Source organism: Camelina sativa, chromosome 19 (genome assembly GCF_030686135.1).
Source record: "Camelina sativa cultivar CO46 ecotype springtype chromosome 19, ASM3068613v1".
NCBI lineage: Eukaryota > Viridiplantae > Streptophyta > Magnoliopsida > Brassicales > Brassicaceae > Camelina > Camelina sativa.
The window spans coordinates 15,995,073-16,021,933 of record NC_141898.1 but is presented as its reverse complement, the minus strand read 5'-3'; the positions used below and the strand labels follow the sequence as shown (position 1 = coordinate 16,021,933).

Genomic DNA, 26,861 nt, shown 5'->3' with positions numbered 1-26,861 from the left:
GTTCTGTTGTCAAGCATAATCAAGAGTCATAAGAGTGTTAATCCAAATCAAATAAACCATTAGAATAAGATCATAATCCCCTAGTAGCTTTGACTCAATAAAAAAAATGTGACTTGATAAAAATGTCAACATTATTGATGTAAAAAGTGGAAAAATGTCTCAAGTCAACAAAATAGAAAGTAGCATTAGTATAGGATGGAACATCCTTCCCCCCAGACTTAAATCACACCGTCCTGGGTGGGAAAAAAAGAAAGAGTTGAGAATTAAAAATCATAAGGAAGAGTGTAGGGTTTAAGAACAATGTCACCTTGATGGAATGATGTTTGTCGACTCTAAACATTTTCAGGTTGCGTAAAAATCGTCTAGAGGTCGGCTGTAGAAATGAAATGTGGTGACTAACCGTTTATACTTCCTTTGGTTGCTTGGCATCCAATATGAACTAGGCTAAGATCATTCAAATTGTGTTTGATATATCTCTAAATGTATCCTCCTTGAAACAAAAACCTAAAACCATCGATAATAATGATAAAATAAAAATAACAAAAACATACCTAAATTATAGAATGGTGATGGTTGGTGGTGAGGATGGTGGTGGTTTGGAGTTGTCTTGCGGTACACGGATGAATGGTCACAGGCAATAGCAGCTGGTACGTTTATGGTATGTGGTACATAGGACATGGTATTGGCTACGAATGGTATGGCTGTTGGGGACTCTCGGCATCGATCACATGAGGATTGTGATTTATTTGTCGCCTTCGCCGTGCTTCAGTCACATTGGAGGTGGTCGGTCAGTAGGTAGTACTTGTCAATAGTCATAGTGTGTTGCCAATCCATGGACCTTTTTCTTCCTTCTCTTTTTGGCTTTTCTATTTTCTATTTTTTTGTGTTTTTTTTTTATATTTAAAAATCTGTAACTAAAATGTAAAAATATAAAAAATAAAAGAAAATAAATCCTAAAAATATAAACTTACTAGACATGGATTGCCTCCCAAGCAGCGCGCATGTTTAACATCGTTGGCTAGACGTTAGCTTGGTTTCTCAAGCAGGGTGAGGAGAGTCAGTTGTCCTTAGACAAGCTCTCTTGGATCTTTCTCTAATGTATGCATCAGGTGGTTCTCTAGCATAATCTTTTTATGAAAGGTTTAGATTCATAAAAAATGTCTTTATTGATGTTGGTGAGAGTCATTCTCCGGTTAGGCCAGTCCATGACGGCTCCAGCTGTGGCTAGGAATGCTCCTCCAAGGATAAGTGGTGTAAACCTCCCTTTCTCGGCATTGATGACTTGAAAATCGGTTGGAACATTGCAAATTCCGACTCTCACATGAATGTCTTGGACCATTCCTTCGGGAACTGTGAATGAGGAATTAGCGAGTCCTATGCGTATGTCCGAAGGTTGTAAGTGTCTCAAGCCAATCTTCGTAGCAGCATCGGTTGACATGATGTTGATACATGAACCAGAATCACATAATGCATCTTTAAATTCAACTCCATTTATAAAACAAGTGATGAGGAATCGGCTAGGGCTCTCCACGTTGTGTTGTGTATAAAATGGTCGTGGGTAGTGTAACACTTGATCATATAGCTCCGTCATCTATTTCCTTGACTCACAACTTTCAAGAAAGAACCGGTCAATGTGATAAATAGAACAAGCTTTTGCAAAAGTGGTACCATGTGGTAGTCTCCCAACTGCTCGGTTGAAATCGCCTAGATCTCTAATGCTTATCATGCGTGGGTACCAACAGTTGTTCAAGAGGGTGAGACCTCATGGTTAATGTTGAAACCGTGTTCCCTTGAATAGCTCATATTCTTCTTCATAAATCTCCCCTTCTTCAAGTTCTTGCAAAGGCTGGACTCCTTTGAAGGTTGTGATGGTGTTACAAGCGACATGGGGAATTGATTCTTTTTCTCCTTGTTGAGAGGTCTCATGTGTGTTGAGGTTGAAAGTTTCGGCCTCCATGGAACCTTGTAGCTTGTTTTCCACGAAATCCTCTTGTGTATTTGTAAAAGAAAATTTTCCTTTCTCTAAAAGGAAACATGAATGTTTTCCTTTTTCGTCAAAGGTTTTATTTTCTTATCCTTCCTCCTCGTCGGGTTGAGTTTCTTCTTCCTTGTGTCCAGCAACACGTGAGGTTAGATCCTCAATCTTAGCAGCAAGATCTTGGTTCTTCTCCTTTATTTTGGATTCAATCTCCTTAAGCATCTTGTGGCTCTCCTTTGCGAACGAGAACTCATTCGATATAAGTTTTTCAAAACTTTTTTGTTGAAAGCCGAGACCAAACATCTTCCTCTCGCCTTCATAGGCTCTGTTATCAAGCTTCTGCACACGCCTACTTGTGTCTAAATCCTTGTTGAACAAAACTCCATACTTGGACTCATGGTCCTTTGTTAAATCTAAACCTTCATTCGCCAAGTCTCTAATGTTTATAGCAATGTCTTGAGCACTCTTGAGATATCTCTCTTGTTCTTCTTCAAGACAATGGAGCTTCTTCTCCATGGCTTCAGTATCTTTAGATCTTTGCTCCTCTATGCTTCTAAATTTAAGAGTTATGTCATCCATTTTTCCCGAAAGATCAGACTCGGCTTTGTCAAGCTTCTCATGTAGCATTTTACCTCGGTAGAAAGCTTCTTGGTGTTGAAATTGTTGAAAATTGTTGTTTTCAAGAGTTTCTTCATTAGGGATCCGAAATGTCATGCAACAGTAGAAGTCTTTGAGCTCTTCTTCTCCATCTTTTTTAGTAGATGATAGATCATATGACTCATCATTCTCTATTGGCAAATCTTCATAATGGTTCTCCTTGGCATTTTCTTCAAAATAAGCATCTCCTTCATCGGTTTGGTAGTATTCTTCTCTAGTCCACTCCTTGGAATTGTTAGAATCGGTTGGATACTCATGTGAGGCTGCATGTTCTTCTTCAGCATCTGTAGGTTGAAATAATTGATCATCACTCCAATTATTGTACTCGCCGGATTTATTGAACAAGGCCTTCAATTTTCCACTCTAGGCGGTTCTCGATGGTGTAACCCATAATGATAATCTTCGTCCTATCATCATCAATATACTCCATGTTGTTTAAGAACTGATTGTTGACAACATTGATTTGTTCCTCCAAGCGTGTGACGTCCTTGGAGATAATCTCGAGTTTAGCTCCAAACTCAATACTCATCTTATCCAATTTAGCATTTAGAACTTTATCAGCCTCCTCTTGACTTGATATAAGTTCTTCCATCATCTTCATAAGCTTTTTTTCAGTGTAAAAGCTCCTTGAAGTGATTGGTTTTCGAGTATCATATAAAACATTTTCATTGACATCAACATTCATGGCATCTTGCGAATCAAGGTACTGGTCCGTTGCAAAGCATGGAACGTCCTTGTGGTACTACATGTATGAGTGGGCAGCTGGGTAGTAAGCTGGTCCTGTGAGTGTTCGGCCTTCAGATGGTCGAGTAAAAGGGTGGCGACATGGGTGCCTAAAGGTTGGTACATCGGCTGGTCGTGAGTGACCAAGTCATGGACCTTGTAGCGAGTGAACTTGTGGACCGGATGGGTCTCCGTCGAGGTTATTCCTCAAGGTCTCCTGAAACGAGTGAAAATCAAAAATAAAACTTAAAAATTAAGGTGTCCTAGACATTACTCTAGTTCCTAGACTCTTGTAAACAACAATCTCTCCCCAAAAATGGCGCCAAAAAGTTTGTGATGCATGTGATATTTTGCTTCAAAATCTTTTACCTTAAACATACCACACGACGGCTACAAGTGCACAGCTAATCGGTAGTAGTATTTGAGGATCAATCCCACAGAAAGAGAGTTGTTGTTTAGAGAATCTGTCGGAACATATGTGGCTAGGACTCAATAAAATGGGGGTTTTGGTTGTCACGGTCGTAGTAAGCAAATAAACGTAAATAAATAAGAAAAGCGTTGGGCATCAAGGAAAACCGCAGGGGATCGATGATCTATCTATCTAGGAAAGTTTAGGGTTAGTTTGTTTATCTAAGACTCGGACTATGAAACACGAATGAACCATTAACTTATAGATCACAAGCTAACCGTCTAAGATCACTATGCTCCGTTATTCAACTGTCACAGGCAACGACGCATAGATCAAAGCACTTAAAATAGGTTCAATTCTAATCCATGAAGTTTCATAGGTAAGTGGTATGTGCTTCCTATGACACGACACACATCTAAGCTAGGTCAAGCACATATGCAAGTTTTTGGCGACGCACACACACTTTAGATCATAGTTAGTACATGAGGCTAATGATATATCATGGTTTTTGTGGTTTTTAGCCATGATATAAGTATGATTTTTGAGTTTTTTTATTTGTTTTCTAGGTTATTTTTGAGTCTTTATAGGTTTAGGTACTCATTGGCACGGATGGAATACAAAAGAGCTAAAAAGGGTGATCTGGAGCATAATCAAAGCATTAAGACTGATCAACGAAGGTGGGAGACGAGTTCAAGAGTATGCATCGACCGATGCAACCAAAGCATCAATCGATGCAGTCCCTAAAAGCCAAATCGGAAGTTTTAGAAGATTTACAAAATTTGCCCAAGTTTCCCTTATTTGCAATTAAGGCCCAAAACGTGTTTTAGAGTATATTTAGGATTTTTATAGTCATTGTTAGGACGGAAGTTTGATTCTAGCAAGTTATTTTCTGCAACCTTTTTTACAGAAGAGATATTGAGAGCTTTGGAGAGATAGATCTGATTTCATCTATAGAAAGAAGATTCTTAAACTCCCTTCTTACTTCTTAATATCTATTGCTTATTATTCAGAAAAGATGTTTTGTTCTTCATTGAATAAGTCTGAGTAGTTTGCTTGTTAGGTTCAGAGTTTTTTATAGGGTTTTTTGGTTTATTAGATCTGTTATTTTTAGGGTTCATTATCTTCTGTGATCTTCATCTTAGGTTGTTCTTCATATTAATTCTTGATTGATCACCTAGAATTAATAACTTAGGAAAATAAATTGATATGAGAATATAATTGATTTTCCTGATAAAACCTTTTGATGAGCAAAATTACTTTCTGCAAAGAGATTTGATTTAGTGATTTTGTGAACAATCTAAACTTGTTTTTAAAGCTGATTTATTACCTAGAATTTTGCAAAGAGATTTGGATTTTCTGGTTTTAAATTTAGATAATATTTGCAGTGAGAACTGATTTATTTTACATAAGAGTTTAGAGTTCTAGATCTGATTTTCAATTGCTTGAACCCTATTAAATTATTGATTTAATATTCTGTAATTTCCTGAGAAATTCTCTAGGCCTACCTTTTTAGTTCCCTGAATTTACAACACTTTTTACTTCTGTTTATGCATTGTTTTTAAATTAATATTTTGATTTAGCATAATTAAAAGATTAATAAGTCTATTGTGTGATCTAGAGTCTCTGTGGATTCGACCCCTAGAGTATTACAACTACAAGGCTGTTAGTACCATTAGGGTATTACAATTTGAGCATATCAGCTAACTTAAAGCATTACGCAAATACTTAGAATTAAAGTATAGAATAAACAGAATTTAAATCTAACAAACCTTAAAAATTGTCACCTAAACTAAGATCATCTCCCTGCTTTGATTATCCCTTTAAACCCAACTAGAAAACTACTCTAGCATGTTTAAGGGGATCATCAAAGCAAGGTTTAATAAACTCATAATCATAAAAGAATAAATAAAAAAAAGGGTTTCAGATATTATTTCAATGATTGTAAAACCATGTGTAGGATCTTCTTCCTTTAAAAACAAAGAATAAAGAAAATAGAATATAAAAGATTTTGTGAACTTCAAAGCTTCAAAGAGAGGAACGAGAGAGGGCTCTGGTCGTTGGCTGCTCCTCTGGTCATGATCTCTTGGCTGCTCCAATTTGTGCACACTAAACCCTAGGGCTTAGATGAGTATTTATATGATTTTGAAGGCTTAGGGTTTTTTAAAGGTATAAACGTCTTTTCTTGATGAGTGCAGGACAAGGGGCTGCATAGGAGGGTTCTGGAACGTGGTGAAGGCTTGGACTGCGCCGCCGTGATGGTTGCTGGTCAGGCCTTCAATAAAAGCCCATCGGCTGGATGTTTTTCCTTACGTCGATTTATAACTCGTCTCGGTAAATCGGGCATATCTTCCTTATGAGTGAACGGATTGACTTGATTACATTTCGAGGAGAAATATGACTCTTTCAGCTTTTCATAGACACCAAGATCGTCAAAATGTGAGTTCTAGAAATTCTTCAAAAGTGTCTCGAACTGTAAAGCTCTAGATCTGTCCTGAAACGTATTTTCCTTATCTTCTGGTCATTTTTCCTATAAAACCTGTAAAACCTTATTGAAATCTAAAATACTTGATAATAGACATGAATGCCTTAAAATCATGTCAAACTCTTCCGAAATGCATACTAAAACTATAGCCAAAATGAGTTAAATAATGATGTTATCACTCCTCCTCCTGTGGGAGTTTCTCACTATCAGGTGGTGACTCGATCTCCAAAGTTTAGTCGAAAATAGAGACCTCACCCGCGTATTCACCATAATGATGTTGAATTGGATGCTATTCGCAGTCAAGGTTGTGTTTTAAGTGTAAAAGTAAGTACTATTGTGGCCATGTGTGTCCACAGAGGGAGTTGCGTGTTCTCACGGTGGTCAATGGTTATGAATTGGAGGTTCTCGATGAGAATATGGTGGAATGTGCGGAGGAGGCACCGGCAGAGGCAACTCTGATGGTGTGTCAACCTAACTCAGGACATTATCTTTCAATTCCTTTGTTGGTTTACACTCACCATGCACTACGAAGCTGGTTGGATTGGTGGGAAAGCACAAGGTCATTTTCATGATTGATTGTGGCGCTTCTCACAACTTTATCACTCCAACAGTGGCTGCCAAGCTCAAGTTAAAAATCACTCCTAACACGGGTTTGGATGTGTTGTTAGGCAATGGCGTCACTGTCCAAGTCACGAGTGTGTGCCCGACAAATTTCCTATTCCAGTCATCGATTAGTTGCTCGATGAGCTCCATGGTTCAACGATCTATTCTAAGTTGGATTTACGCTTTGGTTATCATCAAATCACGATGAAGCCTTAGGATATTGAGAAAACGACATTTCACACATTGGAGAGCCATTATGAGTTTCTTGTCATGCCCTTTGGTCTCACAAATGCTCCTGCCACCTTTCAGACCCTCTTGAACAAAGTGTTTAAACCCTATTTGCAGAAGTTTGTTTTGGTGTTTTTTGATGATATCCTGGTGTTCAGCAACAATATATCAACTCATGTAGAGCATTTACGGCTGGTATTGCAGTTGTTGGATGAGCACAGCCTCTTTGCTAACATGAAGAAATGTTCATTTGGGGTTCATCAGGTTGAATACCTTGGACATTTCATTTCTTCTGCAGCGGTTGCTACAGATCCAGCCAAGATAGATGCAATGCGTCTCTGGCCTTCTCCGGTGAATGTCAAGCAGCTGCGAGGGTTTTTGGGACACAAGGGTTATTATCGTTGGTTTATTCAGGGTTATGGCATTATTGTCAAGCCACTAACCGATCTACTTCGCAAGAATCAATTCTCTTGGTCTAACGAGGCTCAAAATGCATTCATACGGTTGAAGGATGCCATGATTTTCGGTCATGTGCTAGGTCTCCCTAATTTTACTAAGAAATTTACAGTGGAAACTGATGCGTCTGGCGTGGGTGTGGGAGCCGTGCTTATGCAGGAGCAGCGTCCCCTAGCCTATTTCAGTCATGGGCTATCTCCAAGGGAACAACTCAAGCCAGCTTATGAACGAGATTTAATGGCTATTGTTTGGGCAGTGTTGAAATGGAAACATTATTTCATTGGGCGTCATTTTGCAGTGCACACAGACCATCGCAGTTTGAAATATTTGTTGGAGCAGAAGGAAGTCAGCTTCGAATATCAACGGTGGTTAACCAAGTTGTTGGGTTTTGACATGGATATCATCTATAAACCATGAGTGGAGAATAAGGTTGCGGATGGGTTGTCAAGAATGCACCAGTCACTGATACTTGCTTCCTCCTCTAACGTATTTGCTTTAACAGTTCCTGGCGTGTTGCAAATGGAGGATATTTACAAGGAGATTGATTCTGATGTTACGGTACAAACCTTGCTCGCCAAGGTTACAAACCTTGCTCGCCAAGGTTACAAACCTTGCTCGCCAAGGTTTGTGCTCACCCTGAGAAGTTTGCTAACTATCTGTTGAAAGAGGGTCGCCTTTGGTATAAACACAGGCTGCTTCTTCCTAAGAATTTTGTGTTTATACCTCTCATCCTCCAAGGATGTCACGACAGTAAAGTGGGTGGTCATGGTGGTATCGTCAAGACCAAAAAACGTATTTCGGCGTTGTTTCATTGGGAGGGTCTACATCAGACTTTGCAAAAGTACGTGGCTAAATGTTTTATTTGCCAAACCCACAAAGCTTCGACACTCTCTCCCGCTGATCTTGTTCAGCCTTTTCATGTTCCTGCTCTTGTCTGGGAGGATCTTTCTCTTGACTTTGTGGAAGGGCTTCCTAAATCGGGAGGGTAGAATGCAATTCTTGTGGTGGTTGATCGTTTTAGCAAGTTTGCCCACTTCCTGGGTTTATCACATCCATTCACTGCTGCTGAGGTTGCTAAGAGGGTTACGATCCCTTGCCGAGGCTAACAAGGTCAGCTGCTTTAAGCTTATTTAGCGGCTTCTCCCAGGTAAAGGTTCTTTGTCAGTTAACTGGATCCAACGAGAACTTCTTCGCTCTGCTTCCTTCTGGTCAGTCAGTGCTACTACTAGCTATGGTAGTTGGATGTGGAAGAGACCAAGCAAAGGTTTTCTCATCAGTAGAGGTTAAAAGTGGACTGCAGACCTTCTTTTTGCATGATCATTGGTCTGTGTTGGGGCGATTATATGATGTTTTAGGCCATCGTGGGTTTATTGCTCTTTGTATTCCTTCGTCAGCTTCCGTAGCTGAAGTATTGTCTACTCACCGCAGGCGTCGTCATAGGGAAGCTTTGTTATATCATGTTGAAGATGAGCTTGACAAACTCCGTGGCCGGGAACATTTTCTCGAGGTAGATGTCGCTCTGTGGCGCCAAGTAAATACTGAGTTTCGACCTTGTTTCTCCTCTTTGGATACATGGATGCAGCTACGTCACGGTAAGCCACAGGTTACCTGGTCTAGGGCTATCTGGTTCTCCGATTTTGTCCCAAAGTTCTCGTTCATGCTCTGGCTTGCTGCAAGGAACAGACTCACAACGGGTGCTCGTATGATTGAGTAGAATAGAGGGGTAAATCCATCCTGTGGGTTTTGCCAAGCTCCACTGGAAACGCTGGAACATCTCTTCTTTGGTTGTGTTGACACTTCTTGGAATAGGTCGGCGTTAACCTGCAACCTCTTTCAGCGCCATTCTACGAATAGTTTTCACATATACTATCTCAACTCTCTGTTTCAACGTTCCAAGGGACTACATGCTATCTTCTTCGGCTCGTTTTCCAGGTTGTTGTCCACACCATCTGGTGCGAGCGGAACAAGCGGCGTCATGGAGAGCAACCACGCACTATGACTCAGCTCACTCAGGTTATAGACCGCCTAATCCGCAATATGGTCTCCTCCGTCCAGCGGCGTTGTCCTGACAAGCTAAGGGATGGGTTACATATTTGGTTCCAATCACGATAGCAACTTTCTGAACTTTCACATGTTCTAATTTTTTTCAAATATCTTTCATTACAAGGACACAACTATTGTACAAAGGTTTTTTTGATTTGAATATAATTTCACATTCATTCAAAAAACAAGTAGAAACATCCTAAGAACAATATATATCTTCCTGATTAAAAACGAAGACACTGCCTAAACTAGTCAGAAGAGAGGTTCAGACAGCAAACTTGGCTCGAAAGACCAGTGAACAAACTTATAACAGCAAGAATTTAATAAACAGTATTGAGCCCGCTAGAAATGGATGCATCTCAAAGCATAGAGGAATTTAGAGGACGATACCGATTGATGAAATTGTAGGGCTAAAAACATCATTTTTGCTTCGGAGATAAGTATGAACCTGCTCCGGTTTCCAAATCAACCAAAGCAGCTCCTAGGTCGGTACCTTAAAAAAAGTCCTTAATGCATTGGTAAAATAATATCTGCAACAAGTTACAACAACACCAAACAGAGAAAGAGTTTTGGTTCATGTAAGTTATTATTATTAATAGGTGGTAGTAAACTAGTAAATACCATAGGAGTAGAGGCTTTTGTCTTATAAACCTCTTCCTCGAAGTTTGACATTTTCATATTGACATGAATAACTTTGCCATTTAACTCCCGGGAACAGAGTAGCTAGTGTGAATGCTTTTAGTTTCCTGAGATATGTTCGAGTCGCGACTTCGTTTCGTAATTGAAGTAAAAGAAGAAAATTTTGAACAGCCCAAAAAGAGGAAATATCTCTTCTTCTCTCTTGTTGTAATAAAAGCCCAACAACTTCTGAAATTCAAAATTTAGAGGAAAACGAAACCAAACTTTTTAACATGGATCTGTCATTGAACAACAAGTATTGAAAAGGGAAGACGATTCAAGACCTGGCCTCATGTTTTCTGTCTTTCTCTCTCAGACTACTTGTAGCGTTTTTAGGTTTTGTTTTGTTCAACGTAGGGCGGGCGCTTAAGCGAATCGAACCGGATACGTATATTTATTCAGTTTTGGTTTAAATTCGAACCCTTTCTTTTAATGATCTGCTTTACAATGGTAAAAAACGTAAAAAAGATTCGATACTGTTTTAGTAAGCTCCGAGGAGATATACAGTAAATTAAAATGATTTTGGTGATTTATATAGTTTATCTTTTAAAAAATAAATATTAAAATCCCTTTTATTTTATTCTTATATAGATAAATATGAGAATTTTAGTTAAATAATTATATTTGAAGAGTTACAAAAATTCTTAAAGACAAAAAGAAATGGGAAAATACATAATACACAACTTAATAGATAATATTAATAAATTGTGATATTTCACGGAAGAATGATAACTTTTATAATAGTAAATCGAAAAATCTAAAAAAATCCAAACCGACAGTTTCTTCATCTTTTTCTTTCTTACCTAAACCCTCATTTACTAAACAAAATCATGATTTTAATTAGATATAGTACGTCTAGTTAGTTGTATTAGAGGTTAATATATTAAATTACCGAAAAGTGATAATTCTCAAAGCTATAAATCGAAATACCAAAAGTCTGATATTTGAAAGCATCGAAAAAAAATTGCTACAATCAAATCAACTCTTAATTAAAAAGGTAAAAAACAGAAAAACGAAAAATATAATCAAATAATTAATCAGTTGTGAACTATATTATAATTTTGGAGTTAACAAGATTTATTATTAGAAGAATCAAAGGAGAAGAGATGAGTATATGGATTTTAGAGAGAATCTTATAGAAATAGTAAGACTTCTCGCTACACGTTTTACTCTTCTACATAATTAAAAATGTTAATAGTGGTTTTTAACCCGATGGGTGGGACCCATAAAAAATAAGAAACCCAAAGATCTGATTTTTATGTTAAATTTTCACTGGCTTAAAATGGTTTAGGTACCCGAATTGGATAGTCTCATTCGATTTATCTTATTAGGTTATGGATACCCACGAGACTTAAAAAAAAAAAATCACATGTGATAAACGATGTCGTTTTTCTTCTTTTAGTCAACAATTAACCCTAAAACTAAAATCCCAAAGTGGCAAAATCAATTTCTCTCTGTCAGCCACCATCCTCACCGGAGCCACCATTCCGTCTTCTCTTCCTTCTCCCCAGATTTGAGATTTCAATGTTCTCAGTGCTCTCTCACAAAAGATTCTTTGTCGACCCAACCCAGATTTAGGCCCTGAATGGAAGCATATAATTTGTGGTATTGGCAAAAAAAATATGAATAACGCACACAATCACCATTCACCATTATTATTCAGTTGTTTGCGTTTTTCCATAAAGTAAAAAATGATTCATTTGCGTTTTTCCAACGAGTGTAATAACTCATGGACCGCGTTTGGTTTTTGATCCTTCAATTATGCAGCGGGTTGTTTTAAAAAACGCACCTGAATAAACAAAATATTTATTTATGTTTATTTTAACTTATGATTTGAAAATAACTAATCAACATTCTATATATCAACAAATTTCTCTGTGTTAAATTTGTTTTAATTTAAAATTTTGTTAAATGATTTCATAAATTTTTTGTTTTAAGTAAATTTGGATATTGAAGATTCAAAATAATTTTTTATTAACACAAAGAATATTATAATTTACAATTATTTTAATTATCTATATTTTTACTAGTTTATTCATATAACTATTTTAATAACTTTATTCATATAATTATTTTAATAACAACAATATCTATACATATATATAATTTTATTGTGAACCGCAGTTATTTTTTTCACCAATCAAACATTATTTTGTACCGATTATTTTGGAATAACCGCACTTGTCCCGCAAATACATTTGTCCCGCACGTACCGCAGTTGAACCGTACCGCACTAACAAATTTTTTGTCCTGCACCATTAAAACCGCGGTTACCATTCGGACCCTTAGAGATTCATTCAGTAAGAAACTGAAACTCTCTCGCCCTTTAAATCTCATTTGCTTTCTTCGCATCTTCTCTTGTGTGTGTGTGTGTGTTTTTTGTTTGGGCTTCTTCTTCACCTGTACTTTGCATCTTCTCAGTGCTCTTTTTATGTTTTTGCTTCCTTGATCTCTGATTGTTTCTCTCTGTCTCTTTCGAACAGATTTGCTCGTGAATACATCTGGTTCGATTTGCCTGTGAACCAACTAGTAGATCGATACCTTCACCGTCAAACTTGATGCCCTTGGAGAAGGAACATACGGTGTCGTTGTTTTTGTTTTTGTTTTGAATGAGAAAAATATTGTTGTTGTTTTTGTGACTTTTTTTTTGGTTTTGATATTTATATATGTTAACAAGACTCTTAAATATATTTGTATACTTTATCTATATGATATAAGATTATATATTTTTGAAATTTGTCACAGATATATTAAATAAACAAAATACATAATAGAAATTTGGTACCAAAAATCGAAAGACGCTAAAATCATAATGTAAAATGCAAAATACATCACATAAGACAAAAAAATTTGGGTACCCACGGATTTACCCATAAAACTAAAAACCCATTCGGTTTACTCACAAAACTTAAAACACATTTGGAGTTTTAGGAATTCGGGCTTTTTCTGGGTGGGTTTTTTTGGATTCAGGCCGGACTGGGTTTTTTTACTTACCACAACATCCCTATACATAACTCATATTTATAATGGGAGGAGATATAGACAAGTATAAAGAGGTTAGTGACGAGTGGTGATCAAGTATTACATGCATTGCAATAGGGGAGACACTTGTTGTTATGGATTGCATGAGGAGAAACACTTGTTGTGATGGATACTCACACTTAGTTTATAACACTCCCTCTTGAGTATTTATCACCAGTGTGAGTTACACACTGCCTCATTAAAAACCTCATCATGGAAAAGCCTAGTGGGATAAAAATCATGACAATGGAAAAAGAGTATAGTAGTGTAAACTCTCCTTCGAAAAAACTTAACAAATCTCGTAGATGCTGCATTTCAATACTATGAATATGTTTTCTGAACGTTGAAGTAGGAAGTGCCTTTGTAAATAGATCTGTTGCATTGTCACTTGAGCGGATATATTGGATATCAACTTCCTTCTTTTCTTCGAGTTCTTGAGTGTAGGAGAAAAATCTTGGAGGTATATGCTTTATTCTATCACTCTTGATGTAACCTTCTTTGATTTGGGCAACACAAGCAGCATTTTCTTCGAATAATGTTGTTGGCTCTTTCCTGGTGACTATTCCACTAGATTCTTGTATGTGGTTAGTCATTGATCTGATCCATACACATTCCCTCGACGCTTCATGAAGAGCAATTATTTCTGCATGATTTGAGGAAGTGGCGACCAAATTCTGTTTCTGTGAGCGCCACGAGATTGCAATTCCTCCAATTGTGAAAACATATCAAGTTTGGGATCGGGATTTTAAAACTAACTAGACCAACCAAAGAGTTTCTAGGATATAATAATCCCGAGTCAATCGTATTGAAGATAACGAAATATATGTTTTATCCCACTCCAATATCTACAGATAGGGGATGAGTTGTATCTTGCAAATAGATTAGTAGCAAATGCAATATCTGGTCTAGTGCAATTTGCAAGATACGTGAGTCTACCGATAGCACTCATATAAAGTACTTAAGGACCAAGTATTTTCTCGTTATTTTCACAAGGTTTGAATGGATCATTATCGACATTAAAAGATCTATTGACCATTGGAGTACTCAAAGAATTCGCTTTATCCATATTAAAGCGCTTTAAAATCTTTTTCGTATACACAAATATTCCATCTTGGAATGCTCTATTTGGAGCCCGAGACAAAATTTTGTCTTTCCAAGATCTTTCATTTCAAACTCTTCTTTCATATGAATACTTGCATCATCAATCTTCTCTTGAATTCCAGTTATATTTATATCATCAACATATACATCAATGATCACAAATCCCGATGAAGATTTTTAATAAAGATGCATGGACATATTTCACTATTAACATACCTTTTCTTTACTAGGTATTCGCTTAAGCGATTATACCACATACGTCCAGATTGTTTTAATTCGTAAAGTTATCGCTGTAATTTGATCGCACAAATTTTCTTAGACTTAGAGTCTAATGCCTCAAGAATCTTAAATCATTATGGGATTTTCATGTATACATCATTATCCAATGATCTATATAAAAATGTTGTCACTACATTCATAAGGTACATTTCTAAATTCTTAGAAGTCGTTAGACTCATTAAGTACTTGAATGTAATTGCATCTATGACTGGAGAATATATTTCTTCATAATCAACTTCAAAGTACCTGAATGAAATTGCATCCATGACTGGAGAATATATTTCTTCATAATCAACTTCAGGTCTTTGAGAAAAACCTTGTGCAACAAGTCGTGCTTTATATCGTGTGATTTCATCTTTCTCATTTTTTTTGCACAAATACATTTCTTTTATTGAGGGAGAGTAACTCAAGTTGCATAGCTTTTTTCATTTCTCCCAATCAGACTTATGTTGGCATTCTAAAACAGATCTTGGATTTGGATATCTTTTTCATAATCGGTCTTTTTAGATACAGAAAAGAGAATATTTTATTATCATCATCGATTTTATTTTTATATTATAATATTTCATTTTTGACATAGTTAATAGAAATCTCATATGTAGGTTTTCAATGATTATATATATTTTTTTGGATTAATGATTATGTAAATAGTAAAATAATATTACCAAAATTTGACCCAAAAAAACGGGAAAATTCAGTTGTCAAAAAAAAAAAAAAAAAAAGGGAAAATCCCATTAAAAATAAAAATAAAAAAATGGTTCGTGCACTTTGAGCAGAGGAGATGGTTACACACATTGCATCGGTTGGCGCGAAAATCGGCAATAAACCCTAATTTATCCCAGACCGACGCTTCTTCTTCCTCTTCCACACCTAAACCCCACACCACATAAACCCTTTTCCTCTAGAATTTGATTTCCATGACGATTCTTCGATCTCGTAAAATCCCTTCGGCCTCAGCCAAGCCACTCCCTAAAGAATCGGACATCGAGCCCTCCACTCCTTGTCGTACACAAGAGCCCGATGTTCACCGTTCGCCGGATGAGATCGCTCCCAAATCGGGTCCTACTGTTGAACCCACTCACACAACCCGGAGGCGTAGTCTTCGTCTTGCACACCAATGCGACGACGTCGGCGATGACTGTGTCACTGAGAAAGGGGTTAGTGTTTCAGTTTGTGGCGAGAGCATGCCCAATAATATAGATGTTAAGTTTTTGAGTTTGCGGTCAGGGAAGAAAGTTGCTAAGAGGGGAATTGAAGAACATGGTATTGAAACAATTGAATCTAGGAGATTTGATTTCGAAACCCAATTTGATGCATTGGAGAGTGGGGTCAGTAAACGCAAGAGGGTTTGTGTTGATTTGGTTGAAGATAATATTGTGAGAAAGGAATCAGAGAATAGTGGGATTTCTGGAGATTGTGGAGTGGTTAATGTAGATTTCAAACTGGATTCACAGTCTGGAAGAATGGTTAATGAGGAGATGGGATATACTAGTGGTAATGACTCTTTACCGGAGGATTGTGCTGAAGAAAATGAGAGCAAGAACAAAGGAAAGGCTGTATTGGAAGATTCCTCTGGATTAAATGATGTGCAGGTGATTTGTGTTGAGAGTTACGACATGCCAAGTAGCTCTATGGGTACTAGGAGAAGATATACTCGGGAGGAGAAGGGAAAGGGTATTCAGGTGGAGACTGTCTCTTCTCCAATCACGGTTGAGGTTGTCGAAGTTGTTGAAGAAGAAATGGAGATTGAGAATGAGAATCCCCCTGATGCCTCTGTACCAGAATTGTCTGCGACGACGGTTAATGCAGAACCAACGCAGAATCATAACAGTAATGAAACTGGAAACGGTTCAAGAAGTCGGCACTTTCGCGACATTGCCAGGAGAAATGCTTCCAGATTTGCTCATTTTGATGCTCGAATGGAGGAAGAAGAGGACTTGTCAGATAGAGAGGGTGAACAACAGGTCGAAGATTGGCCTGGCCCTTTCTCTACTGCCATGAAAATAATTAAGGACCGGGAAGAAAACACGACTTCGTATTTTGGTATTGGTGTCTCCAACAAAGAAAGATCTTCACCAACTATTTGGGTTCCTAGAATAAACTGTACTTCTGCCCCTCGAAAAGCTCCATCTCTGCAAGAGCTATCTTTGCAAATTCTTGTCAAGAATGCTGATGCCATCGTTTCGCTTGACTATGTTCCGGACGCACTAAGGGTTAAACTTTGTCAATCGCTATGTGATTCTAGGCGAATGGACGTACACTTTCTTGATCTTCTTGTCCGTGGATCTCCAACAGAAATTTGTGTTCCAGATTGCTCATGGCTGACCGAGGAACAATTCACTGAATGTTTTAAGAACTGTGACACCAGCAGTTTGATGGTAACTTACTCTTACAGTTTTATTTTTACTTTACTACAGCATCATATGTTGCATTTAGGTGAATGTATATATATTTTTATTCTGTCAGGACAGCATTTTCTGCATCATTTTATTCTTGTAGGTAATTGGCTTTTATTGGATATTGAACCGTACGTGAGGTTCGCTGACCGTTACTGGAAAATGATTATACTGAACGGAATGAATCATGAATTATCCTATGATAAACATCTGGTCATACTTGAGATAAAGTTCTTAGCTCGCAAGATAAGCTTTTAGGTGTACATTGTAACTAAAGTCCACATTTCCCCTTTCTGAAACAGGTTCTTCAACTCGACCAATGTGGACGTTGTATGCCAGATTATGTACTACACCTCACCTTAGCAAGGTCACCAAAACAGTTGCCAGTGCTATCTTCTTTATCCTTAAGTGGTGCATGCCGGCTCTCCGATGTGGGGCTAGAGGCACTTGTTTCTGCTGCTCCTGCGATTACATCTATTAATCTCAGCCAATGCTCTCTTCTAACATCATCTAGCATTGATATGTTATCTTATTCGTTGGGGTCAGTTTTAAGGGAATTGTATATCAACGAGTGCCAAAACATTGATATGAAGCTTATTCTACCAGCATTAAAAAAGTTCGAGAAGTTGGAAATATTGTCCCTTGCGGATCTTCCTTCAGTCAAGGGTCAGTTCTTGAAGGAGTTTGTTACTGCTAGAGGACAAACCCTGAAGCAGCTAATTTTGACCAACTCTGGGTATGCCTATTGAATTTCCTTGTTTCACCCCTTTTGATCCGGTCACTATTTTCTTATTTGACTTTGGTGCAGGAAATTATCTGATTCTTCTATTAAAATCATCTCTGAAAAATGTCCCAATTTAACCGTGCTTGACCTGGCTAACGTATGTAAGTTGACGGATTCTTCTCTGGGCTACCTTGCAAATGGCTGTCAAGCTCTGGAGAAATTGATTTTTTGTCGCAACTCTTTTAGGCAAGTCTCTATACCCATATGTATTCATGGTTACTGGAAAGTTACTATCTCATTTAAATGGTCATGCCAATATTGGTAAAACCACACAAGGTTGATCCATGATTTTCTTATTTTCCGTTATGTGTGAGAAACTTATGGTGCTACTTAGTTAAATGACTCTGCCACAATGTTGATGTGAAATCACTACACATAGTCATGTTCTTGTGAACTGTGATGGTTGTGTTGAATGTCAAAGTTAACAAACGCTTCATATGTCTCTCTATAGTGATGAAGCTGTAGCTGCATTTGTAGAAACTGCAGGCCATTGTCTGGAGGAGCTATCACTAAACAATGTTAAGAAGGTAAATGGATCTCTTTCCCACTTTGCCATCAATCCACAGAGTCATGCTCAAGTCAGACACTAACACATTTGTTTTATGTTCAGGTTGGCCACAACACGGCCCTAGCAATTGCCAAACATTCAGAAAAGTTGCAGATTTTGGATGTATCCTGGTGCCGAGATATGTCAGACGATTTATTAGGCTACATCGTCGATAACTGTTCATCTCTGAAAGTGTTGAAGGTCTTTGGATGCACTCAGGTAAAAAATTGAAAACCCAAGATCCCATCCTCCCCTTTCCAAAGAAACAGACAAACCCTGAATAAGAAACCTGTTTTATCTCTTTTGCAGGTGACGGATGTATTCGTTAAAGGTCACTCAAATCCTACGGTGAAGATCTTAGGTTTGAAGATGGTTCCCTTCTTGGGTCACCTTACAAAGAACTTTGCTGATTACTGAAAGAAACTCAATATCTCCCTCTGCTTTGTTTGGTTTTAGAGAAGAGCAGAGACAGTCTACTAAATTGTCCAAACATGTGTTTTTGGTTGATACCTAATCTAGTATTTATTAAATTGACAAGATCGAAAATCCAAGTTTACTTCTATTTTTGAGTTCGAATGAATTTAGAGGTTAAAATGTTTTGATATTGAATTAAAACAATATTGAATGCAAATCATATTGGTTTGGCTTTTGGATCAATCATTTGACTCATTCCGGTTGGTTTAGAATAAACTATTCATCTTGGGTTCTGATGAACTATGCAATTCTCCGAAGTCCATGGCGTTTTTGGTTGTTTGAGGTATGAATCCAAAACCATATACTGTATATACTTTTTCGCAAAGCACGCATATTTTGTACATGGAAACTAAAGATTGATTGATACACACACTTCACACACTTCACTATACTTTACATAACAGTCTTAAGACATTTCACTATACTTTTACATAACAAACAAATGCAATAACAAGTGAGCCAGCCATTAATCACTCTTCTGTGTCTTGATTCTTCTCTCCCATTCTCAAAAACAAAAACAATCGAGGAAAGGCAGAGAGAACCAAGATTGTTGCTTGTGTGTTATCTTGTGTACTGGAGCAAGTATGTATCATCTAATGATTCAAGTTTACCAGTTTCGACGATCTGGTCCAATAACGCAACATATGCGTCAGGTCAGGATATCAATTATCAAATTTTAGAGTAATGAATTTGAGGTTTTTACCTCGAAACCGGTCTTCTGGTATAACTCCTGAGCAACTGAATTGGTTTTATGTACATGAACATACACTTGTTCAACTCCTGCAACCAATAAAATCCACACATGGTTTTAGATCCTTGTCTACAAATGTTCAAGTTAATTTAACGGCTTCGATACAATCATTACAAGGACGGCCTTTCTCTTTTCCATCAATATTATTTACCACTCAATCTGGCTGACTCGACGGCGAAACGTAACATGTTACAAGCAATGCCCTGGCGGCGAGCTGATTTCGCAACACATAGATTAGCAATATAACCATACCTATTTGATCCTTCCCGGTTTATGCTACAGAACAATTGAGACTTGACCTTTTCCTGCACATAATGTAACTTTTTATTAGGAGTCTTTCGACACACACACACCCAAGACAAGAAATTGAATCCCAAACATTTAAAGAAAATTATACCCCAGGAAAAGTCTCTCCCTGCAAGAAAAACCGAATGCTCAAATCAAGCGTCCCAACAACACTTTTGATTACTGAACGTTTAATATTCTTCTCTTCCTTCTTTACCTGAAGAATACAATACAACAACCAACTCTCAATTTCTCAAACTCGTTCCATTCTCAGTTCTAGTTTTCACTATTAAGTGCAAACAGTAGAATAATACCGCAACAATACAGGAACATGTTTGCCCGTGCATCCCTTTACATCTTCTTTTTATAGCATTAAACTCCTGAAACGTAAGAAAAAGACAGTAATTGGGGATATCATCATTACTTTGAAGAAAGCTTCCTCCACTCCAGTTAAGGAAAGAGCTAAAAAATAAAACTGATATCAGCTTCTTCTACCTGCTCTGCAAATTTCCTTTTGTAGTTATCAATATATCTGTGTTTTTACAAAAAGATCACAACAATTAATCAGATATACCAATCATCTCCTTTCAACCTAAACTATTCAATACTACTTCCTACAGCATCATTCAGTCGCATCCTAGGCTCTAAAAGACTACTACTATCAACACTATAGCCAATACAGATCATTTCTTTGTTTGCTTAACAACTAAGATTACTCCTAACTCTGATTCTTAAAATGGCTAAGCTAACCTTTCACTGGAACGATCTTCCCAATGGCTCTCTGCACGAAGCCAAGCTGCAGTCTAACTCGAACCAAACACACAAAAATCAATATAAGAAGAAGAAGAAGAAGAAGAAGAAACCATAAACGAAACTGACTGACTCTGAGGTAAAGACCTTACCCAATACTCTTCATCAAGCATGGCCTCTCTTGCAACGAATTTACCAAATTCAAATCTATCTTCATGGCCAAACTCTGGCTCAGCAGGCTGCAAACGATCGAATCTCAAACCATCAGGTCTTAATTGATCAACTTGAGGAGGTGGTTTTGATATCTTCACAGATAGCTCTTCCTTCTTAGACGTATCAGAAGATCTCGAATTGATCGTTGTTAATTTCCAAAGAGGGATGGAAGCTCTACGAAATCTCTGCCGGAAAATTCGAGATCGACCGTGCGTGACTCGAAGCAGCTCAGTCCGATGAATCGAAATCGTCGACATCGATCGCCGCCGTACCCAGAAGCAACTTTGACCTGAGAATGTCGTTAACCCACCGGAAGAGAGAAGAAAAGAGAGTCAAAATGGATAAAAAAAAAAAAAAAAAAAAGACAGATAACGATTAAGGGCAAGATCGTCATTTTAACATGTAGACAAGTTGCCGCGTTTGTATCGAACGGTCGTAATTGTGTGGCGTGGCTAATTGGAAAGGCGTAGATTGATTTGACAATTGTCATCTTCTTTTTTCCTCCACATACACAACAGTATTAGGAAAAAACAGCTCCATAGTGAATTAGAAAAATAAACTAAAACGTTGCCGACGTCTCATTATTTGCAACTTTCAATCCATTTTCCATACATGAGGTCCAATTCTTTTGTAGGTTTTGACTGTGAACCCTATATTATTGCGGTATAAATATATCGCTGTAAAATAAATGTATTGTTAGGTTCAGTATATCGTTTTAAATAGATTAGTCAAAAATAAAATAATTTTTGTTGACTAAAATCATATCTGAAACCCACCAAACCCGCATATATTTAAACTCAATCCAATTCGTTTCGACTATATTTTAAAGAATAAACATTTAATATGAGGACAAAAACTGTAGCGTCAATTTTTTATATATATATATAAAGAATATATAGTTACTCTATAGTCTGTAGGCTGCAGTATATTAATATCATTCAACAAAGACTACGAATACAAACATACGATGTTCTATACGACTATACAGAATAACACACGAGTACGTACCAAATAATATTACAGTATATATGATCAAGGTTAAGGACTTACTCCAAAACCTAAAGCTTCGAGAACTTCAACTGGATCAAGTTCATCAATATCCCTTTCTTCAACCTTAGCCCAATCAATATACTTATCCACTGGGTCTACCTCATCCCTTGTGACCGAAGACGATAAGTTGGTTTCACGAGGAAATGTTTCTTGAGGTTGGTTCTCCCTTGATTCTTGTAATGCATTGAGCTGGGCTTCAACAACTTCAAGAGTATTGTATGGAGGATATGAATTGTACGTAGGGTGTGGAACAGGTGCTGGTATTGATGGTGGTGTCGTTGAGAAAAGAAATACATTGTTGAAAGTGTCCTGAAAAAAAAAATTTATCGTAACAATAATACGAATATGTGATTTAATTGATAACGTATATTTAAGATATGGTCATCAATATTGTTTACCTGATGAAGAGAATCAACTGTTGATGGTACCGTGGGCGATATAAAAGTTTTTTTTTTTTGGTTTAAATGTGAAGATTTCATTCCAATAGAGATTACATAGTTTATATACCGATTACAAAAAACCTATTATCACAGGAACTAGAGGCAAAAAAGAACAATTAAAATTACAAAGGATGAGAAATACGACTAAAGTAAACTTCAAGGAGAGAGGGAGAGTGCAAATCGGACCCTGGGAAAGACAGGAGGCGGTCCCGGATTGTGCGGTCGACAGAGAGGCGGAGTGTAACGGCGGAGGATTGAGACGCTGAGAAGATCCTCGCATTCCTCTCCTTCCAGAGATGGTAGACCACCGTTTGGAAGAGAAGTTTGACGATTGCAGTGGCTTTGACGGTGTGCGGCTGACTGTGAGTGAGGATCCAAGCTGAGGACGCTAGAAGAGCGGTTGGAGGACTGGGAAAGAGTTTCGCAGCGAAGAACCCCCAGAGCTCTGAGGAGAAAGGACAAGTGAAGAAAAGGTGGTCATGGGTTTCTGTACCATTCGAGCAGAGAACACAGGCAGTGGGGACACTCATTCCCCAACCTCTGAGTCTATCTCTCGTAGGCAGCCGATTTAAAAGTGTCAACCAGGTAATAAAGGAGAACCGGGGCACATTTTGTGTAAATCATACCACGTCAGCCCAAGGGACTACAGGAGAGTGGAGCCTTAGTTGTTCCCAGGTTTCTTTGGAGGAGAAGGTGGGACGGTAGTCACCTGCAGCATTACGCCAGAGGTAGGAGTCTCGGCCATTGCAATCATTTGGTGCAGGAGTTTCAGTAAGGGCAACCAATAAGGCCTGAGAGTTTTCTGATCGAGCTGCCGGTAAAGCCCAATTTCCATCTCTCGAAGCATCTAGAAGTTGCATTGCCATATGGATCATGAATGACACAACCATCATTGAGGTGAAGCTGTTGTTGCGCATCCATCCACTGTGGCTCTATAGTCATATATGGATTGATAAAACCTTGAGCCATGTTGTAAATCTGACCGTCGTTGAACTGTAGATTTCCTTGAGTTGGATACATCGATGGCTCGTACATTGAGAATGTGTTGCTTGTGTTTTGAGTAAATTCACTCAATGGAAGACAAGCCATGTTGTTAATGTGACCGTCGTTGAACTGTAGATATCCTTGAGTTGGATACATCGATGGCTGGTACATTGAAAATGTGTTGCTTGTGTTTTGATGAGTAAATTCACTCAATGAAAGACAAGCCATACCGTCGTCGTTGATATTTTGTGGAATGATGATAGACGGTTGTTGTGAATAGTTCATTGTGAATGGATTTGTTTCTCCCTCGGGAAAATGGTATGACATTAATGGTAATAACCATTGCTCTTGTGCATATGAAAATGGTTGTTGTGATATAGAAGTTGATGTCGCAACATAGTCGTTGTGTTGACTAGGTAAAGTTGGAGTCGTACTTGCCTTACAATATTGTGTCTCAAACATATTGCGTTGACTTTTTGCAAAAGCCTTTTGCATTTTTTGTGCTTTGCGTCGACATCTCTGTAAACGTCGATCGTTCTACAACATACATCAAATTTTTTAAAAAAACTTTTATCACACATGCTTACCATCACATATATATGTCTAAATTAAGGGCAATTAAAAAATAATAATAAGTTTACCTCAATAAGCCTGTAGAGTGATCCTTCGACTTCTTTTTCTTTCTTTGGTTTTGGTTTAACAGCTCCCACACATCTAGGCTTTCTACTTAATATTATATATCAATATGTTCATACTCTCGTAAGTATAATTAGGTTTTTTTTAAAAATAACATGAATAGCTTTGGAAAGAAACTCTCATATGAATACAGTTTTTTCTCTTACATTTTCACTTGTGGGCGAGATATCGATGAGTTTAATGAAGCACATGTTTTAATGTCACGAGCACTTTTAAAACCTGTAGAAGCAAGATAAAAAGATAAGACACTATTTCTTTATGTATACATTATTTGTCTGAATATATATATATATATATATATATAATTAATTAATTTAAAATATAGGAAAATAAAAAGACACATCAACAAAAATAATCCAAATTCAAAATTTAGTAATGATGAACATAAGAATTTTTTTATATGCCATAACAATTTTTTATGTGATATCGAGAAATATAAATTAAAAAGAGCGGCACAAGATAAGTTTAGTGTAATGTTATATTATAAACACTACTCTTTTTAATTATTAACTAAGTAAGGACCCACTTAAATATGAGAACATATATAGAAATAAATATAAATACTTACTTCTGATATTTAAATTCTCAATAATAATCCAAATAAAGCAAACAACATGCTCAGTGAAGTCGAGAATCTGATATGATCATGGGAAGTGGGAAGCAGCAACAACAATATAAGAAGATGCATTGCACAATCCAATTGATTCCAACGCAAAGTGTAATCTTTAGCATTCAAAAATGGATTGATTGGGTATGATTGAAGGTGTGGATATAGAGAGCATTCAAATATCCATCTTTGATGTTAAACCCAAGAGATTATTTTTAGAATACGCTATGCCATATCATCTCGATTTAAAAACTAGATTTGGTTAGACAAATTCATATATCTACCTAACTTGTATTAAAGATCCAACGATTAGACATTTCTTTACGTTTATTGCATGAACGTCCATCAAACTAGTGATTACTGAATCGTATAACTGACATGAAACTACCCACAAGTAATTGTGCTTTCAGCATCTCTGTAAAACAAAATCTTATGGATATTCTTATGTTTCGGTTGTGAACACCATAGTGCTTGTGCATTCCCATGTTTGCCTTCTGATGATATTGTCAAGATCTCGTCCTTGTTCGCGCAATGTTTGTTCTCCTCAAGCATGCCCATCACGAAGAGTACCTGAATGTAACCAAAAAAAGAAAAGTTACACTAACAATTTATTAGATCGAGTGACTAGTTTGAAAAAAACCCACATAAGACCTACACTTAAGGATTGGTTATAGATAATCTGAATGGGTGATAATGGCCTCTACTCTGTCCAGCGATGCCTCTAAACGCCCGGAGCTCATATTGAACAACGGTTCCTCAGTACCAAGGGCCCTGTTTCATTCATCAGCTAAGCATTGTGACCAAAAACAGAAGGGCAAAAGTGTTTTGTTTTGAAAAATACTGGATACATGAAGATTTGTGACTTACCCAGTAACCTCTGGGAGTACAAAATCAGCTCTCCATCCAAACCGGAGATCGATACCAGGACTAAGACCAAGCATAGTTTTGTTTCGAATCCGAGACACACCATCTCCACCCAAACATGTGGTAAGCTTCCATTTCCAACCAATTGCATTCATTTGAAAATTATGTCCAACACCAACCTGCATATGATTAGACTAACAACATATGTATCAACAGCTTCCACATAGAGACACAAGAGACGGCATACAACAACAAAAAAACCTGGAGGTTTAGGAATCTGGTCAGAGGAATCTTCTTTGATAAAACGCGAACTTCTTGGTGTAGTGGCTCAAATATAAACTTCCACTTCCTTTCTGGACATAGAGGCTTCAAAACCAGCTTTGCGTGGTAATCATTTGTAGGTTCGTTGTATAACTGGATTAAGTAGAAGAAAAAAACAGTTATGACACATCTCATGGCTGAGGGCTCAAACAACACAGAACATATGTGAGAATGCATCAATAGATGAACTATCCCTCATAAACCCAATAGCTAGCTCCATCAATCGATACTCAAACTTTACAACTTCAAACAAGCTTTGCGTTGTAATCATATATTCATATGTTGTATCAAAAAAAGAGTGAATGATGGCACATCTCATGGCTCAAACAGCACAAGAACATATGCGACAATGCAATCGATAGATGAACTACCTCCAATCTATAAACCGAGTACTTAGCTCCACACTCAAATCCATAAAGTTCCAAACTTTACAACTTCAAGACAAGCTTCGCGTGGTAAACATTCGTGGGTTCGTTATATAACAGTACAGACGCAAAAAGACATCTCATGGCTCAATCAACAGCACAGAATCAGGTCTCTTTGAATGCATATGTAAATGCATCAATAGATGTAACAAACTGAAAACTAAACTACACTCAAATCCATTATCCTTAAAGTTTCAAACTTTACAACTCCATACCCAATTTTATTGGTGAGTAAGACCAAAATTCAAAGATATGTTGAGAACCTAGACGAGAAAAGAAGAGAGAGAGAGCGAGAGAGGACCTCTAGATTGACGCCAACGCGAAGACCTTGAAGCTCTTTGCGGAACTTGACGAATAGCTCCGACGGCATTAGGTTGATTTTGTATAGGTCCTCCCATGACGGAGGCTCCTCCGGTCTCGAACTCGGTGGCTCCATACAAAATCCACCGCTCTCCACTTATCCCAACAAAACAAAAAGGATTTCTGGGGTTTTTGTTCGGAAAACACACCGGTTCGGGTCTGGTACCGCGTACCGGTACTATTTACCGGTTTAATAGGACCGGAGATTTAAAGAAGCCACTAAACCATCACCCAGTTTCTGTTACTTATAACAGAA

The 26,861-nt window shown here is 37.5% G+C and overlaps 4 protein-coding genes and 1 pseudogene across 6 annotated transcripts; 1 reads left to right on the top strand and 4 right to left on the bottom strand.

Annotated features, from left to right (window-relative positions):
* Window positions 1–15,414: 15,414 nt before the first annotated feature.
* On the top strand, window positions 15,415–18,931 carry LOC104766576 (uncharacterized). Its single transcript, XM_087501872.1, has 6 exons — window positions 15,415–17,036; window positions 17,357–17,790; window positions 17,863–18,024; window positions 18,290–18,365; window positions 18,449–18,604; window positions 18,695–18,931. Exons 1-6 carry the CDS (start codon window positions 15,576–15,578, stop codon window positions 18,800–18,802), a joined length of 2,397 nt encoding a protein of 798 aa, XP_087357998.1. The 5' UTR covers window positions 15,415–15,575; the 3' UTR covers window positions 18,803–18,931.
* Window positions 18,932–19,193: 262 nt separating this feature from the next.
* On the bottom strand, window positions 19,194–21,398 carry LOC104766575 (GCN5-related N-acetyltransferase 6, chloroplastic). Of its 3 annotated transcripts, none has more exons than XR_002036788.2 (8): window positions 20,798–21,229; window positions 20,646–20,698; window positions 20,391–20,427; window positions 20,210–20,275; window positions 20,008–20,112; window positions 19,863–19,915; window positions 19,563–19,639; window positions 19,194–19,483 (listed from the first exon to the last, which is right to left on the bottom strand). XR_002036788.2 is itself a non-coding variant. In XM_010490487.3 (8 exons), the coding sequence occupies exons 1-8, from the start codon at window positions 21,113–21,115 to the stop codon at window positions 19,421–19,423; spliced, it is 873 nt and encodes a 290-aa protein (XP_010488789.2). In that variant the 5' UTR covers window positions 21,116–21,398; the 3' UTR covers window positions 19,194–19,420. The 3 variants fall into 3 exon arrangements, 2 of the variants coding, with proteins under 2 accessions (XP_010488789.2, XP_087357997.1); XM_010490487.3 differs by having other exon boundaries at window positions 19,762–19,915; window positions 20,798–21,398; XM_087501871.1 differs by lacking the exons at window positions 20,391–20,427; window positions 20,646–20,698 and having other exon boundaries at window positions 19,762–19,915; window positions 20,798–21,222.
* Window positions 21,399–21,822: 424 nt separating this feature from the next.
* On the bottom strand, window positions 21,823–25,193 carry LOC109130851 (uncharacterized). The gene is made up of 7 exons (XM_087501169.1): window positions 25,028–25,193; window positions 24,175–24,247; window positions 23,974–24,055; window positions 23,566–23,869; window positions 23,199–23,460; window positions 22,307–22,349; window positions 21,823–22,217 (listed from the first exon to the last, which is right to left on the bottom strand). Exons 1-7 carry the CDS (start codon window positions 25,191–25,193, stop codon window positions 21,897–21,899), a joined length of 1,251 nt encoding a protein of 416 aa, XP_087357295.1. The 3' UTR covers window positions 21,823–21,896.
* On the bottom strand, window positions 22,471–23,193 carry LOC147920646 (uncharacterized; annotated as a pseudogene).
* LOC104766572 (uncharacterized) lies at window positions 24,945–26,724 on the bottom strand. The gene is made up of 5 exons (XM_010490486.2): window positions 26,547–26,724; window positions 25,761–25,913; window positions 25,503–25,678; window positions 25,291–25,406; window positions 24,945–25,205 (listed from the first exon to the last, which is right to left on the bottom strand). Exons 1-4 carry the CDS (start codon window positions 26,679–26,681, stop codon window positions 25,304–25,306), a joined length of 567 nt encoding a protein of 188 aa, XP_010488788.1. The 5' UTR covers window positions 26,682–26,724; the 3' UTR covers window positions 24,945–25,205; window positions 25,291–25,303.
* Window positions 26,725–26,861: the final 137 nt, after the last annotated feature.